Source organism: Carcharodon carcharias, chromosome 6, assembly GCF_017639515.1.
Source record: "Carcharodon carcharias isolate sCarCar2 chromosome 6, sCarCar2.pri, whole genome shotgun sequence".
NCBI lineage: Eukaryota > Metazoa > Chordata > Chondrichthyes > Lamniformes > Lamnidae > Carcharodon > Carcharodon carcharias.
In genome coordinates this window covers 94,971,559-94,987,286 of record NC_054472.1, presented here as the reverse complement: position 1 = coordinate 94,987,286, position 15,728 = coordinate 94,971,559, and the positions used below count along the sequence as shown (strand labels likewise).

At 43.8% G+C, this 15,728-nt stretch overlaps 1 protein-coding gene across 3 annotated transcripts in view; it reads left to right on the top strand.

Annotated features, from left to right (window-relative positions):
* chd7 (chromodomain helicase DNA binding protein 7) overlaps positions 1–15,728 on the top strand; it is a 273,969-nt gene that overhangs the window by 194,236 nt on the left and 64,005 nt on the right. For all 3 annotated transcript variants that reach the window (XM_041189422.1, XM_041189420.1, XM_041189421.1), the window contains exons 17-21: positions 2,758–2,953; positions 3,064–3,231; positions 3,352–3,531; positions 3,677–3,787; positions 3,867–4,072. In XM_041189422.1, the coding sequence (XP_041045356.1) occupies positions 2,758–2,953; positions 3,064–3,231; positions 3,352–3,531; positions 3,677–3,787; positions 3,867–4,072 (861 nt within the window). The remainder of the gene's footprint in view (positions 1–2,757; positions 2,954–3,063; positions 3,232–3,351; positions 3,532–3,676; positions 3,788–3,866; positions 4,073–15,728) is intronic.

Below are 15,728 nucleotides of genomic sequence, written 5' to 3'. Positions count from 1 at the left end.
TGCAGCTTTTCAATTCCTGGTCCAGCAGAGAGCTTGATTAGCCTGCCCAAGTCTCTAAGAAGCTTAAAACTTAACAGTAAATTTAAATAAAATGCCAAATTGCAAGCAGCAGTTGTCTATAAGAGATTAACCCTTAAAATTTAAAATTTCATTCCTCCAAACTCGCAGTAATTCCATTTGCATGATGTAGTACGATGCATTGGCATACTTCTGGGACCTTTCATTTCTACATCCACCCTATTTGCAAAATAATCTGCCCTTCTACAAATCAAATTAAATATACTGTTAAAATACTCCGTAAGATTAATAGGCAAAATTTCTACAGCGCATATTTGTACTGTGATGCCCCTCTGTGATTTCTCAATTTTGGCTAGGCTACTAGGGAATGCTTTGTTGAGGTGGTATATCATGGAAAGAACTGCTTCCTGGCTTGCCCTGGATGTACCAGCAGCTGTTTCAGGTAATGCTGATGAGTGCTGGGAGCAGGTTGCCTGCCTGCTGCCTTGGCTGAGGAATGGCACATTATCCAGCTGATTACAAAATGAGATGTAACATTATACCAAAACCATTAACTCCCGCTTAGGTTTTAGATGTATGTTTTCCTTTCTTCTCTCATTCCACCCTGCCAGCACCCCACTAACACCTAGCCAAGTATATTCTGGCATAGGTTTATGGAAGTTACTATTAATAGTAGATGTGCTGTTCTTAACTTGCACAAGATGGTGAGGTATTTTCTCCAAGAATAGAAAATAATACTCTGTTTGCTGTTTGGTTATAAATTTGAGGGCTTTTAAAATTCATTTACGGGATGTGGACACCCCTGACTCAGCCTGTCCCTAATTACCCTTGATAAGGTGATAGTGAGCTGCCTTCTTGAACCACTGCAGTCTGTGTGGTGTAGATACACCCACAGTGCTGTTAGGGAGGGAGTTCCAGGATTTTGACCTAGCGATAGTAAAGGAACGGTGATGTAGTTCCAAGTCAGGATGGTGAGTGCCTTGGAAGGGAACTTCAAGGCAGTGGTGTTCCTATGTGCCTGCTCCGTTGTCCATCTAGATGGCAGCAGTTGTGGGTTTGAAAGGTGCTGCCTAAGGAGCCTTGGTGAGTTTCTGCAGTGCATCTTGTAAATGGTACACACTGCTGCCACTGTCCATTGGTGGTGGAAGGAGTGAATGTTTGTGGAAGGGGTGCCAATCAAGTGGGCTGCTTTGTCCTGGATGGTATCAAGCTTCTAGAGTGTTGTTGGAGCTGCACTAACCCAGGCAAGTGGAGAGTATTCCATCACACTCCTGACTTGTGCCTTGTAGATGGTGGACAGGCTTTGGGGAGTCAGGAGGTGAGTTATTTGCCACAGAATTCCTAGCCACAATAGTTATATGACTGGTTCAATGCAGTTCCTGGTCAATGGTAACCCCCAGGATTTTGATATGAATTTCCAAAGATTGTATAGCTGTGCCAGTCATGAGAGAAAATCTCTGCACACCATACAAGCATAAGGAAATGTTAGGAGAAGACCAACTGATCTATCTATCCTGCCTTATGTGGTTGTGGTGCATCATGCATTATAGTACAGACATTCCTCGCACACCCAGGGCTATGTAATCTCCCAGTTGAGGCAGAAAAGCAGGTTAAAAGCCCAGACCAATTGCAGAGGGGTGGAATCGGGAGAATTCCTCCCTGATCCCTTTATGATATAAAAAAATCCAAGAGGCTACATTAACCCTGATATATGTTAATAGTGTGCCTACCTATTGTATGATTTGATCTCTTGATTCAGTCAGAAGCAAATTCTATTCTTCCTTGAAGAAATACAATGAATCACTGTTCACCTCTGAGCTGGCAGCCTGTTCACAGGCATCGTATTCTTTTGGTAAGGAAGAACTGCCTAACATGCAACTTAGTTTTGCACTTGCATAACTTCTAAGTGCAACCCTTGGCTCTCAATCACCTACCTAGTTGAAATAAGTTGATCATATAACACAATCTAGTCTCTGTTTCACAAACTTCGATCAAAGTGGCCGAGTCTGTACTTCTTTAAAGTAAATATTCCCAGATCTTAAAGCCTATCTGGAAAGTTAAGTTTTTTTTAAACTGGAAATCAATCTCAGATTCAACTTGAAATCAGAAATTGAATGCAAATTGGGAAAATTTAAAGATATCAGTTGATTCTGTGAACAGTACAAAATGAGGTGGATGAAATGGCAAAAGAAATTTAATAATGAGAAAGTATGAAGTACTCCATGTAGAGGGAGAACATGGGCTTATAAGTACACTTTGGTTGTCAAAATTCTTAATTGAAGTTGAAAGACATCTTTGGGTGGTGGTAGATGTGTTTGTTAGTATGAGTGCTGTAGTGCTGTAACCAACAAAGCAAGCTTAGCTTTAACCAAATGAATAGCATACGAGTAGAGAATGTCATGTCAAAATAAATACTGCTGTGGCACACCTCGAGTGTGATATTTAGTTTTGATCACCAATTCAGACGGGAAACTTCTCTTGTTTTGGAGGAAGCTCTCGGGAGCCAGAAGGCTAATCCCCACTATTGAAAGACTGGAGTCTGTCTGGCTGGCTGAGCCTTGATATGCTAAAACATATTTCTCATCCTAATTTGTTTAGTGATCCGGCCATTATGTACTAATAAAGGAGCTGGGGATTTTTGATTGTGGTCAATATTTGCACAAATTTGGCAACTGAAAACTTTAACTGGCTGAAAACGAGCATGCTTTGGATTTTTTATTTCTGAAAATTGTTTTCCAGACATCTGTATGAGCGTATTGATGGCCGTGTGAGGGGAAATCTTCGACAGGCAGCAATAGATCGTTTCTCTAAACCTGACTCTGATCGTTTTGTTTTCCTGCTGTGCACTCGTGCTGGGGGTTTGGGTATTAACCTCACTGCTGCAGACACTTGTATCATCTTTGATTCTGATTGGAACCCACAAAATGACCTCCAGGTGAGATTTGTCTGTTGTTTTCTATATTGACTCTGTTTTCAGTTATATTTACGGAAGGTACAGTAATTTAATATAAGATGCTGCCTACTTAAGAGTTTTCTATCCCTCAGGCTCAGGCTCGATGTCACAGAATTGGGCAAAGCAAAGCAGTGAAAGTATACAGATTAATAACCAGGAACTCTTATGAAAGAGAGATGTTTGATAAGGCAAGTCTGAAACTTGGATTGGACAAAGCTGTTCTACAGTCCATGAGTGGAAGAGAAAATAGTGCCAATGGGGTATGTGTATTTATACATACTGTAGTCAGCTCAAATTCAGCAAATTTATCTGGCTTTTTGATTTATAAATGAATTGCGTTTAATATTGGGATCCATATTGAAATTGTGCAAAATATTCAGGTTCAGCAGCTATCTAAGAAGGAGATTGAGGATCTTCTTAGAAAAGGAGCATATGGGGCACTGATGGATGAAGAGGATGAAGGGTCAAAATTCTGTGAGGAAGACATTGACCAGATTCTCTTGAGACGTACTCACACAATTACTATAGAATCTGAAGGAAAAGGTTCCACTTTTGCAAAGGTGACTATCTTTAACCAAGTACAAGCATGTATGCATATATTGTTATATGTACATCAATGTACTCAGCATTGAGATATTTGGTAATAGTCTTTATGAAATAAATTCTCCTAACCAATGAGAGTTTTTTTTGTATAAATCTCTTTAGGCCAGCTTTGTAGCTTCTGGGAATAGGACAGATATTTCCCTTGATGATCCCAACTTTTGGCAAAAGTGGGCAAAGAAAGCTGAATTGGATATTGATGCAATAAATGGAAGGGTAAGCAATATGTTGTCATGTGAATTGTGTTAAAAGCATATAAACGTGTTTTTGCTCATGTGTACTTGTTCTGTTATAGAACAATTTGGTGATTGATACACCAAGAGTAAGAAAACAGACAAGACACTACAATGCTATTAAGGAAGATGAGCTAATGGAATTTTCAGATTTGGAGAGTGAGTCTGAAGAAAAGACTGGAAAGCCCCCCCGTAGACCACAAGACAGGTCCCACGGTTATCCAAGAACCGAGTGTTTTAGAGTAGAAAAGAACCTGTTGGTATATGGGTGAGTAAATGGCAGAACATATTTGTGTAAATTTTCTGATAACTCTCAAGTTGTACTTTATTTTCTGACTGTGAATTTATTGAGAATCCACAAAACCTGCTTCTAAGACTTTGGCGCTTCTCTTAAAGCAACGTAACTAGGAGTTCAATCAACTGTTTATCCCAATTTTCACTTTCTCCTGAGGAAGTACTTTCTCTGAAGACCCAGTTGAAATTTTAAATTGCATGTGTGAATTTGAACCTGTCATTCTGTGACATGTTGCTCTAGTTCATTTTCATCAAAGATGTATGTTAGAAAAAATGTCATTTTATCCTTCTCAGAGCTCAAATATGGCAGATATGTATGTAAGCTGTTCCTCCTCAAATTGAGTGGTTCTCTATTTATATATTCTCTTATACTGGATTAAGTCTTAGGTACCTGTAAGACTACTGCCACTTAGCTTAGTTCATATGGTGTGGAACTGAGTATGATAGTATTGGGGTAGTGGTAGAGTAGAGCAGGCACGAAGATTGCTCATGCGACAATGGATGAGGTGTAACAAAACTTCACTTATTTGCTTGCGCAATTTGGCAGTTGTATGCACTCAAGGTGCATTTAATACTGCCAAAAGTTAGCAGTGTTAAAATTCCCTCTATTGCCCAGGTCATCCAAACGTACTGCAAAATATAGTGATCCACACATGCATGGCAGGACTAGATGGTCCTATGCTCCTAACATGAGCTATAAATTTTAGGCCAAGCAGTACAAATCTAGTGCACAAAAAGCATCTTGCCCTCTCCCTCCCTTCCACCTCTCCCGCTACTTACCTGTTCCCCACTTTCTCACTCTCAACCTTCCATTCAAATGTATGAGAATATTAAAAACACAACATAAAGACCAATAGGTTCATTGAGCCTATCCCATTTAGTTGAGATTCCTTATGCATCACAATACCCACACAAAGCAATGAAATTACTGGTCCTACTGGACAAATCTTCAGGGCCAGTCCGTTTACACCCCAGTGTTTTAAAAGAAGTAGATGAGAACATTTGTAGATGCCCTAACAATCTTCTAAAGCTCTCAATTTGGAAACCATTCCAAATATTGCATGTCACTCCACTATCTAAGAAAGATGAATGAGGAAAACCAAGGAACTACAGACCAGTTAGCGTAACAGCTGTTGAGAATTTGCTAGAGACTATAATTAAGGACAGGGTGACCCCACCTTAAATTTTCAGCTGCTCAGAGAGAACCTGAATCAATTTGTGAAGGGTAGGTCATGCTTATCAAATCTGATTAAAGAATTGACTAAAGCTGTGCGCAGGTGAATGTCTATGGATGTTTTTTATATGGACTTACAAAAAGCATTTATTAAAGTCCCTTGTAAGAAACTGTTTGCAAAAGTTGAAGCACGTGAATTGAAGACAAATTAGGAAATTGGCTATCCAGAAGGAGACAAATGTTACTAGTGGCATCCCACAAGGATCTGTGCCCTAATTATTTGTTTTATTCATTAACAATATAAATGATGGGATAGAAAGCCACATAACCACATCTTCTGATAACACAAAGATCGGTAGCATTGTAAGCAGTGTAAAAGAAAGTGTAAAATTACAAGAGATATTTATAAATTGTAAATAGGCAAAACTTTGCCAAATGGATTTCATAGGCAAATGTGAGCTCATCCATTTTGTACTTTAAAACGGATATAATAGTGAAAACCTAGATACTGTGAAGGTGCAAAGAAACTTGGAGATCCAAGTACATAGGTGATTAAAATGTCATGAACAGGTACAGAAAATAATCAAAAAGGCTCATGGCCTTTACGTTATGAGACCTAGAATACAAGGGGAAGGAAGTCATGTTTCAACTGTACCTCGCTGGAGCACTGAGACTAGATCTGGGAACCACACATTAGGAAGTAAATATGTACCTTTGAGGGAGTGCAACATAGATTTGCTGGAATAATATCTGGGCTCCAATGGTTAAGCCAGAAGGAGAGATTACACAACTTAGAGTTGTATTCCCTGGAAGTTAGAAGGTATGGGGCTGATTTGATTGAAGATTTCAATATACTGAGAAAGAGGATAGATTGGGAGAAACTTTTGCCTCTAGTTGGGGAATTTGAGACTGGGGGGGCACAGTCGAAAATTACAGCCAGGCATTACAGGAGACAAACTAGAAAACACTCCCTCAAGAATAGGGTAATAGAAATTTGGAACATGCTTCCACATCCAACAGTTAATTCTGGCTTGATAGTTAATTTTAAAACTGAGAAGGATAGGTTTTTGTTTGCCAGAGTTGTTAGGGAATATGGGGCAAAGGCAAGTATGTTTTCGGTCATAGATCAGCATAATCTCACTGGTACAATAGGCTCAAGGAGCTAAATGGCCTATTCCTCTTTTGTTTCCATGTATTAGGTTGGGAGAGGAGAAAATCAGATAAACCAACTAGGGGAACAAAATCTAGAAGATTGCTGTTTGGACCCTTTAGGTGATCAAAACTTGTTGAGGGGACCACATTGACCCTGATGTGTGCTATGGTTTGATCACTACCCCAGCCAGAAACCAGTCGAACTAACTCTTTTAAAGTATACAGCAAATCAGTGATAACCACAAGTTGACTACTGTCCCACTGGTCCGCTGTTATCTTGGGCCAGAATTTTTACCATGTTGGGCGAGTGCTATGGGTGGGCCGGATAGCAGTAGTGAAGCTGACCGCTGCCCGCGATCGGGCCCTGGCATTGATTTCACACTGGCTGGCCAATAAATGGCCAGCCAGCATGCAACACATGCTACAACGCTCAGTGCTGCCGGGGTGGGAGGGGGGCAAGCGCCGAAGTGTGCGCAAGTGCGAGCAATGAAAGCTCCCTGAGGCACAAAGCTGCCTCGGAGCTGAAGATTTAAAAACACAAAAAAGAATTACAACTGTTAAAAACATGTCCCATCATGTGACTCTGTCACATGAGCAGGGACATGTTATGAATGAAATTTAAAATTCTTTATTGAATTTTTAAGTGCTGTTGGAAACCTCATCCCACCTGTGGATGAGGTTTCCTAAAAAAAAACCAAAGGCCATTTGGCCTTTTCACCTGCCCGCCAACCGTAAGGTCGGACAGGTAGTGAAAAATTTCAGTTGATCGTTACTTTAATGGTCCTAATAGGCCTGTTAATTGTCAGCGGGTGCGCTGCTGACTTTCGTGCACACCAGCCAACCAAATATCTCGCATCATTTTACTCGCAAGCGCCTGCGCGCTCAGCGTAAATTTCTGTCCTTGGAAAAGAACCACCTAATATTCAACCCAGTTCCACTCTTAGGCAGCTTGTAAATGTGACCACTTCTACTCTAATCTATCCAGTTGCTATAATTGTAAACACACACTACTTCCTTCGTTATTTTATAAACCTTGATCAAATCATCTTTCAGTCTAAGTTTTTTAACATGCACAGATCCAGCTCTTTAAGCCTATCTGTATAGCTAAAACATTTTAAATTAGTAATCAAGCTTGTGGCCCTCTGCACCCTTTTGAAGGTTTCAGTATCCCGCAAAGGGACCAAAGGTCGATGCTGTATTCGAACTGAGGCTAAGTGTAGTACAAGGACAAAGTGGTAAGTTTTGTTTTGTAGTGAATTGATCTGTGAATACAACCCACAATGAAGTTTGCTTTGGCTATAGCTTCACAGCACCAATCATGAATCATGCTTGCTTGGAAAGGCATTCAGGGAGAGCTTGGTGAGCAGACTGCTTGTGTGAATTGAGAGAGCAAGAGATGGAGAAGAATATCTCCATGAATAGGAGGATGGAAAAGTGCTTCAGTATCACTGTGACAATTCTTGAAACAAATTTAAAATATTTTAACAACCTAATTTAGCCCAAATCCCTGCATGTGCCCACAGAAATGTTTCTTAAGAGATGGGGAGTAATTCCTCCCATTTTTGCCACAATCTCCCAACTATTTAATTTGTTAGATGTACCTGCAGTTTATGACACCTGTACCAAACTGCATTGCGTATAACTGTTTCAGGGCTGTTTCAAAACTGTCAGTTTTACTGTAGCTTGTTTCAAGGAAAGGCGGTCATTGATGCTTTAAAGGTTGGTAATAATGTAATGTTACACTGGAACCTAGATTTTCTGTTACTTGCTGGCAGTGGGCAAAAACAAAGCTGCTGTTTTGGGGCTCACAAGGAATAATCTTGTGGTAGAAATGCACCAAAATTGTAGAATGAAATTAGTGGTTTGAGAACTGAAGAAACATCATATTTCTGAATCTCATGAAAACCCATATCTTTTCTATCACATTGCTAAAGCAACTAATCACAGTTCTTTTTCAGTAGATCTATACAGTAAGCTTGGTATCTTCCTGGTTAGCAAATTTCACATCCCCAATGCTAGATCAGAGGAACATCTTTTAATACAGTAAATACTCCAAGGCACTTTACAGAAGCAGATTGGACAGTCAACAGTAGTAGAAGAATTTGACGATGCTGTCAGTAGCCACCTCCAAGAGGCAGGTGTTGAAGTTTTTCAAGATAGACGAGTGGATGGGTTTACAGTGAGCTTTGAGTCTGGTCCCCAAAACTTAGGGCAAATTGGAGTAGGATGGTTGATGCAGTAAATAAAAGAAGCATATACAACATACATCCATATATGGGGTTAGAGAAGATAGCAAAAGTGGTATAATGCATGGTGTAGACAAGACAAGCGGTGAGGCAGCCCTAGGATTCATTGGCATGCATGTGGAAATTGACAGTGCATTTTTGGATAATGTTGCCAAGTTGCACCAGGCAAATGAGCATTGGGGGACAGTGCCAAGGGGTTACCAGTGATAATAGTACAGGAATGGAAAGCAAAGCAATTCCAGGTGATTCTATTGGCTACGACTGAACAGATGAAAATAGGAACTAGGCAGTCTCACCCAGCTGGACATTGGTGAAGAGACATTGGAGGAGGGCGTGATTGACTGTCAAATGCTGCCAACAGGTCAAGGAGGACGTGGAGGGGATAGGTTATCTTTGTCACAGTCACATAGGATGTGATTTGTGACTTTGGTGGGAGCTATTTCAGTATTGTCGTACTGTTGGAGTGATTCACACAGGGAGTTCCCAGAAAGGTTGGGACAGTTTTGGCAAGCAGCAACAGGTTCAAGGACTTTGGAAAGGAAAGACAGGTTGGAAGTGAGTTGGTGGTTAGCAAGGAGGAAAGGGTCAAGTGTTAGTTTTTTTGAGGAAAGTGGTGATGACAGCAGGTCTGAAAGATAGAGAATCGTTAACAATGTCAACCAACAAGGAAGCCAGGAAGTAAGTTTTGGTCAGCAGTTTAGTGCAGGCCTGTCCAACCTCTCTCTTTCTCACGCACAAACACTCAGATACGCACACAAATACACCCCTCTCCCTCCCTCTCTTTCTCGCGCGCGTGCGCGCCGGCACTCACACATGCATGCAGGCACTCTCACATTCCCACGCACCCTTTCCCGCGAACTAACACACACACCCTCGTGTACACGCAGACTTTCGCTCTCGCATACTGTCGCTCTCACATACATACATCCCACATGCACGGGGGCGCGCGCGTGCATACTCTCTCTCTCCCTCTCCCCCTCCCCCGCCCCCTCTCTCTCATATGCATGGGCGCGCACGCTCTCTCCCTCTCGCACACTCCGCATGCACGCAGATACTCCTCGTATACAGTCTCTCTCACCTCTCACATACTCTCTCTCACTCTCACACACTCCACATGTACACATGCAAACTCGCACGCTGACACACACACTCTCCTTGTACACAAACACTCTGGCGGGCCTCTTGTGTGCCTGCACACACACTCTCATTCCCACCCACCTTCGCACTCGTGCGCACACCTACACTCCCACATACCTGCGCCCTCTTGGGTGTCCATGCACACACTCCCACCCACCTGCGCACACTCCTACCCAACTGCACACTCCAACCTACCCATGCCCCCTCGTGTGCACACTCCTTCTCACCCATGCCCTCTTGTGTGCACACACACTCACACATATTCCCACTCACCCACACGTTCTCGAGTTTACACACACACCTTCTGTTACACACATGCACGCTAGTCCTCACTCCTGCGCTCTCGTCTGCTCGCACTCTCACTCTCACCTGCCCGACCTTTCACCCATTCAGCCGCTCGCCTGCCCAACCCCTCAACAGCCCCGGTGTACAGTCCCAAATTCTCATTCGCTCTTACATGTCCTTGTATACATACATGCACACATCCCTTTCACGTGTGCGCGCACACACTCACTCTCACACCCCTCATGTACACACACTCACTCTCTCACACAAGCATACTCACACACTCTCATGCCCCTCGTACACATGCACTCACACCCAGATGTGCTAAACCAAAGAGTAGAGACAAAGCAAGAGACGTGAATATTAATATGGGAAATAATAGACTGTGATAGGAAGTGGTGGAGAGTAGAATTCTAAGAGTAAATCAGCAGGTAAGGCTAGATGCTACAAAAATAAAAGGACAAAACTAAAGTCTCTGCTTCTAAACACAGGTAGCATTCAAAACAAAACAGATGAACTGATGGCGCAAATAGAAATAAATAAGTACATTATGATAGCCATTACTGAGACATGTCTACAGGATGACATAGATTGGGACCTGAATATTGAAGGGTACTTGATATTTAGGAAGGACAGGAAGTTATGAAAAGTTGGCGAGGTGACTCTGTTAATTAACGATGGTATTAGCACTTTAGAGAGGGGTGACGTGACCTAAGTTCAAGAAACCAGGATTCAGAAGTGGTTTGTGTTGAGATGAGGAATTATAAAGGCAGGAAGTCACCTGTGGGAGTGGTGTAGAGGCCCCCTAATTGTAACTACACAGTAGGACAGGGTATAAAAGAAGAGATAATGGGAGCTTGCCAGGGAGGTACAACAATAGGCATGGAGAATTTTTATCTACATATAGACTGTAAAAGTCAGGTGGGCAAATATAACGTAGATGAGATCATAGAATGGTTTCGGGATAGTTTCTTAGAACAGCACGTCCCAGAGCCAACCAGAGAGCAGCTATGCTATACCTGGTATTGAGCAACAAGGTAGGATTAATTAATAACCTCCTAGTGAAGGCACCCCTAGGTAGCAGAGATTATAATATGATTGAATTTTACGTTCATTTTGAAGGTGAAACGAGTGCATCCGAGACTTGTATTTTAGACTTAAATAAGGACAATTATGAGGGCATGAAGCAGAGCTAGCTAAAGTGAACTGGCACATGAAATTAAGGGATATGTCAATAGCAGTTCAGCGACAGACATTTAAAGGGATATTTCAGAATACACAATATATATATTCCAATGAGAAAGAAAAATTCCAAGAGGAGGGCCCACCATCCGTGGATAACTGAAAAGTTCAAGCAGCATCAAACTTACAGAAAAATTATATAATTACGCAATGACAGGTGGCAGGTCAGAAGATTGGAAAGAATATAAAGAATGACAAAAAGATTAATAAGGAGGGAAAAATTAGAGTTTGAGAGAAAGCTAGCTAGTAATATAAAGACGAATACTAAGAGTTTCTGGAGATATTTAAATAAGAAAAGAGTTAACAAAGTGAGTCTTGGCCCTTTAGAGAGTGTGTCTGGGGAATTGATAATAGAAAGTAGGGAGATGGCAGATGAATTGAACAAGCATTTTGCTTCATAGAGGACGCAGATAACATCCCAGAAATAGCTGTAAATCTGGAAATGGTAGGGAGGGAGGAACTTGGGGAAAATTACAAACACCAGGAAAGTGGTTTTGAGCAAATTGTTGGGGCTGCAGGCTGACAAATCCCCAGGTCTGGATGGACTTCACTCTCAGTTCTTGAAAGAAATGGCTGGTGAAATAGTTGATGCACTGGTTTTAATTTTCCAAAATTCCTTAGATTTGGGGTTCCATTAGATTGGAAAATAGCAAATAAAATTCCTTTATTCAAAAAGGGAGGGAGACAGAAAGGAGGAAACTACCAGCCAGCTAGCCTAACATCTGTCTTAGGGAAAATGTTAGAATTTATTATTGAAGATGTTATAGCAAGGCACTTAGAAAAATTCAAGGCAATCGGGCAGAGTCAACATGGTTTTGTGAAATGAATATCATGTTTAACCAGTTTATTGGAGTTCTTTGAAGGAGTCACATGTGCTATGGATACAGGAGAACTGGTGGATGTACTGTACTTAGATGTCCAGAAGGCATTTGATGAAGTGCCACATCAAAGGTTATTGCAGAAAATAAAAGCTCATGGTGTAGGGGATAACATATTGGCATGGATAGAAGATTGGTTAGCTAACAGGAAGCAGAGTTGGCATAAATGCATCTTTTTCTGATTGGCAGGATGTGACGAGTGGTGTGCCACAGGGATCACTACTGGGCCTCAACTTCTTACAATTTATATAAATGACTTGGATGAAGGGACCGAAGGAATGGTTGCTAAATTTGCTGATGACACAAAGATAGGTAGGAAAATAAATTGTGACGAGGATGTAAGGAGGCTACAAAGTTACATAGGTTAAGTGAGTGGGCAAAGATCTGGCAAATGGAGTATAATTTGGGCAAATGTGAAATTGTTCATTTTGGCAGAAAGAATAGAAAATGAACATATTATCTAAATGGTGAAAGGTTGAGGAGCTCTGAGATTGAGGGATCTGAGTGTCCTGGTGCATGAATTACAAAAGGTTAGTAGGTACAGTAGGTAATCAGGAAAGCTAATAGCATGTTATCATTTATTGTGAGGGGAATTGATTACAAGAGTAGAGAGGTTATGGTTTAGTTGTACAGGGCATTGGTGAGACCACATCTGGTGTATTGTGTATAGTATTGCTCTCTTTATTTAACGAAAGATGTAAATGCGTTAGAAGCAGTTGGGTTTACTAGACTAATACCAGAAATTGGTGGGCTGCCCTTTGAGGAAAGGCTGGACAGGTTAGGCTTGAATCCACTGGAATTTAGAAGAGTAAGAGGTGACTTAATTGAAACAAGGGGTCTTGACAGGGTGCAGGTGGAGAGGATGTTTCCTCTTGTGTGAGAATCTAGAACTAGAGGTTACTTTTTAAATATAAGGGGTTGCTGATTTAAGCGAGAGATGAGAAATTGTTCCTCTCAGGGCAGTGAGTCTTTGGAACACTCGTCTTCAAAAATATTTTTGAGGCAGAGCTAGATAGATTTTTGATTAACAAAGGGGTGAAGGGTTATCGGGGTAGGCAAGAATGTGGGGTTGAGGTTATATTTAGATCAGTCATAATCTTATTGAATAGCAGAGCAGACTCAAGGGACCGAGTGGCCGACCTCGTCTAATTCATATGTTCACTGTCTCCCATGCACACACTCTCACCCCTCGTACACGCACACATGCAAATGCACTCGCTCTCTCGCACACCCCACCCCCCACATTCACACCACTATACATACACACACACACACACACACACACACACACACACACACACACCCTCATGCATACCCGCCCGCCCCTCAGGCACGCCTGACCCTCGGCCCCCCACACCCCTCCTCCTCCCCACAAGACCACCACCGCCTCCCACCCCCACCCCCACCAATCCCCCTTGTCCTCCCTCGACCCCGCTCCACCATCCCGATCGCCCTTGTTTGCCTGCCCTGCCCCATCCTGCTCACCCTGCCCCCCCAATCACTGCCTTCCCCCACAGTACCCCCCGCCCTCCCATACCCATTTCGCCTCCCTCCCCCATCCCCTTTGCTATCTCCCCACCCCCGCCGCTGCCGCCTTCACTGTCTCTCGCCCTCTCCCCACGAGCCCCCTGCCCTCCCCACAAGCCCTCCCCCAATCCCCATTATCCTCCCCCGGCCCCCCAATCCCGCTTGTACTCGCCCCACCACCAACACCCGCCCTGCCCCGCCCCATCCCCACCGCCTGTCCGCCCGCCCTGCCCCGCCCCATCTCCACCACATGCCCTGCCCCGTCCCCACCGCCCAGTCTCCCCGTCCCGTCCCACCTACCCTCCCCGCGCCCATCATCCCCATTCCGCTCGCTTTCTCCCACCCATCCTGCTCATCCTGCCCCCCCCATCCCTCCCTTCCACCCACTTTCCCTCGCGCCACCCTCCCCCCATCTCGCTCGCCCTCCCCCATCCCGCTCGCCCTCCCCGCCCCGTCCCATCTACCCTCGGCCCGCTTGCCCTCCCCCCGCCCGTCATCCGCATCCCGCTCACTTTCTCCCACCCATCCTGCTCGTCCTCCCTCCCACCCACTTTCCCTCACCCATCCCGCCCTCCCCCCCCCCCCCCCCCCCTCCCCCCCCCCAGCACGCCCTCCCCGCCTCCCACATCCCGCCCGGCCTGTCCCCACCACCCACCCGCCCTGCCCTGCCCCACCTACCCTTGGCCCGCTTGCCCTCCCCTGTCCCTCCCCCCACCCGTCATCCCCATCCTGCTTGCTTTCTCCCACCCATCCCGCTCGTCCTTCCCCCCGCCAATCCCGCTCATCCTTCCCCCCCCCATCCCGCTCGCACCGCCCCATCCCGCTCTCCTCACATCGCCGACCGGCCCGCACACCCACTCACCCCCTGCACACCAGCCCGTCTCACTCCTCCATCCACCGTCCCACACCACCCTCAACCCGGCCACCTGCAACCACACACCCACCCGCCTAGCCCCCTTACACAGCACAAGGAGCTGTAGAAATGTTTATAAGTGGCCTGAGGAAGAAGGGGGACAACAGGAGAGCAAATCCAAAGTTAGTCAGTTATGAAGCAAGTGTTGGGGTCTCAAGCAGCTTCCTGCGCCCCTCCCTCCACCCATTTTGTGGGCAGATAGATGTACAGTCAAATCAAATGAACTACTTTGACAAGTACACTGCTGATCTCAATTACAACTGGATCTCACGCCAAATGTTTTGTGCATCTGCCACTGACATGCAACATTGATCACAGGACATCAATTTGACACGAGTATTTGCACTGGCTCAATCCGCTCTTGCACGTGAGAGAACATAATATTTTGCTTAGAAAAGAACCCAAGAATCTGTGCGGATCTTGTAATGGGACAAGATATTTAACTAGTTTTCATGCTATGCAGTATGGACATTGCCATCTTGAAACTGCAAGATTTTTGCAAGGCTTAATTTTTATGTGGTGGGCCCAATGTAGCCTTGTACTTTAAAAGCAAGAAACGTAATTCTGCAAGTGTACTATACCAAGTAATCAATTGTACAATTATTGGCCCAATTCATACTTCGCTTTAGATTGGTATAAACTGGTGTTATTCTATCATTTTTTGGTCACAGAAACTTGACATTTGTGTTGGACAATAGGTTCATATTGGGATGGAAATGAAACAAATTGGGCAAACAAATTCATGGGAAGGTTTATTCAGATAAAATTAACTTCACATCAACCAGACAAAGCTTATGTTAAGCTTATCATGTAAATTGGGTTGGAGGTTGCAGATTGAAGCCTTACTGTGGATGTGAATGAGCACACAATCACACTGGCACCCCAGGCCGGTATGAATGGAGCGTTGTGGTGTCAAAGGTACCATATGTCAGCGAAACGTTAATTCGAGACCCCATGCTACACAGATTGATGTTTTTAAAACATAAGTCTCATGGTGCTATTTGAAGAGGTGCTGCCTCCTCATCCTGTCTCTTTCTCCCTGTCCCTCCCCCTCCTCCCCTCCCTCTCTTCTCCCT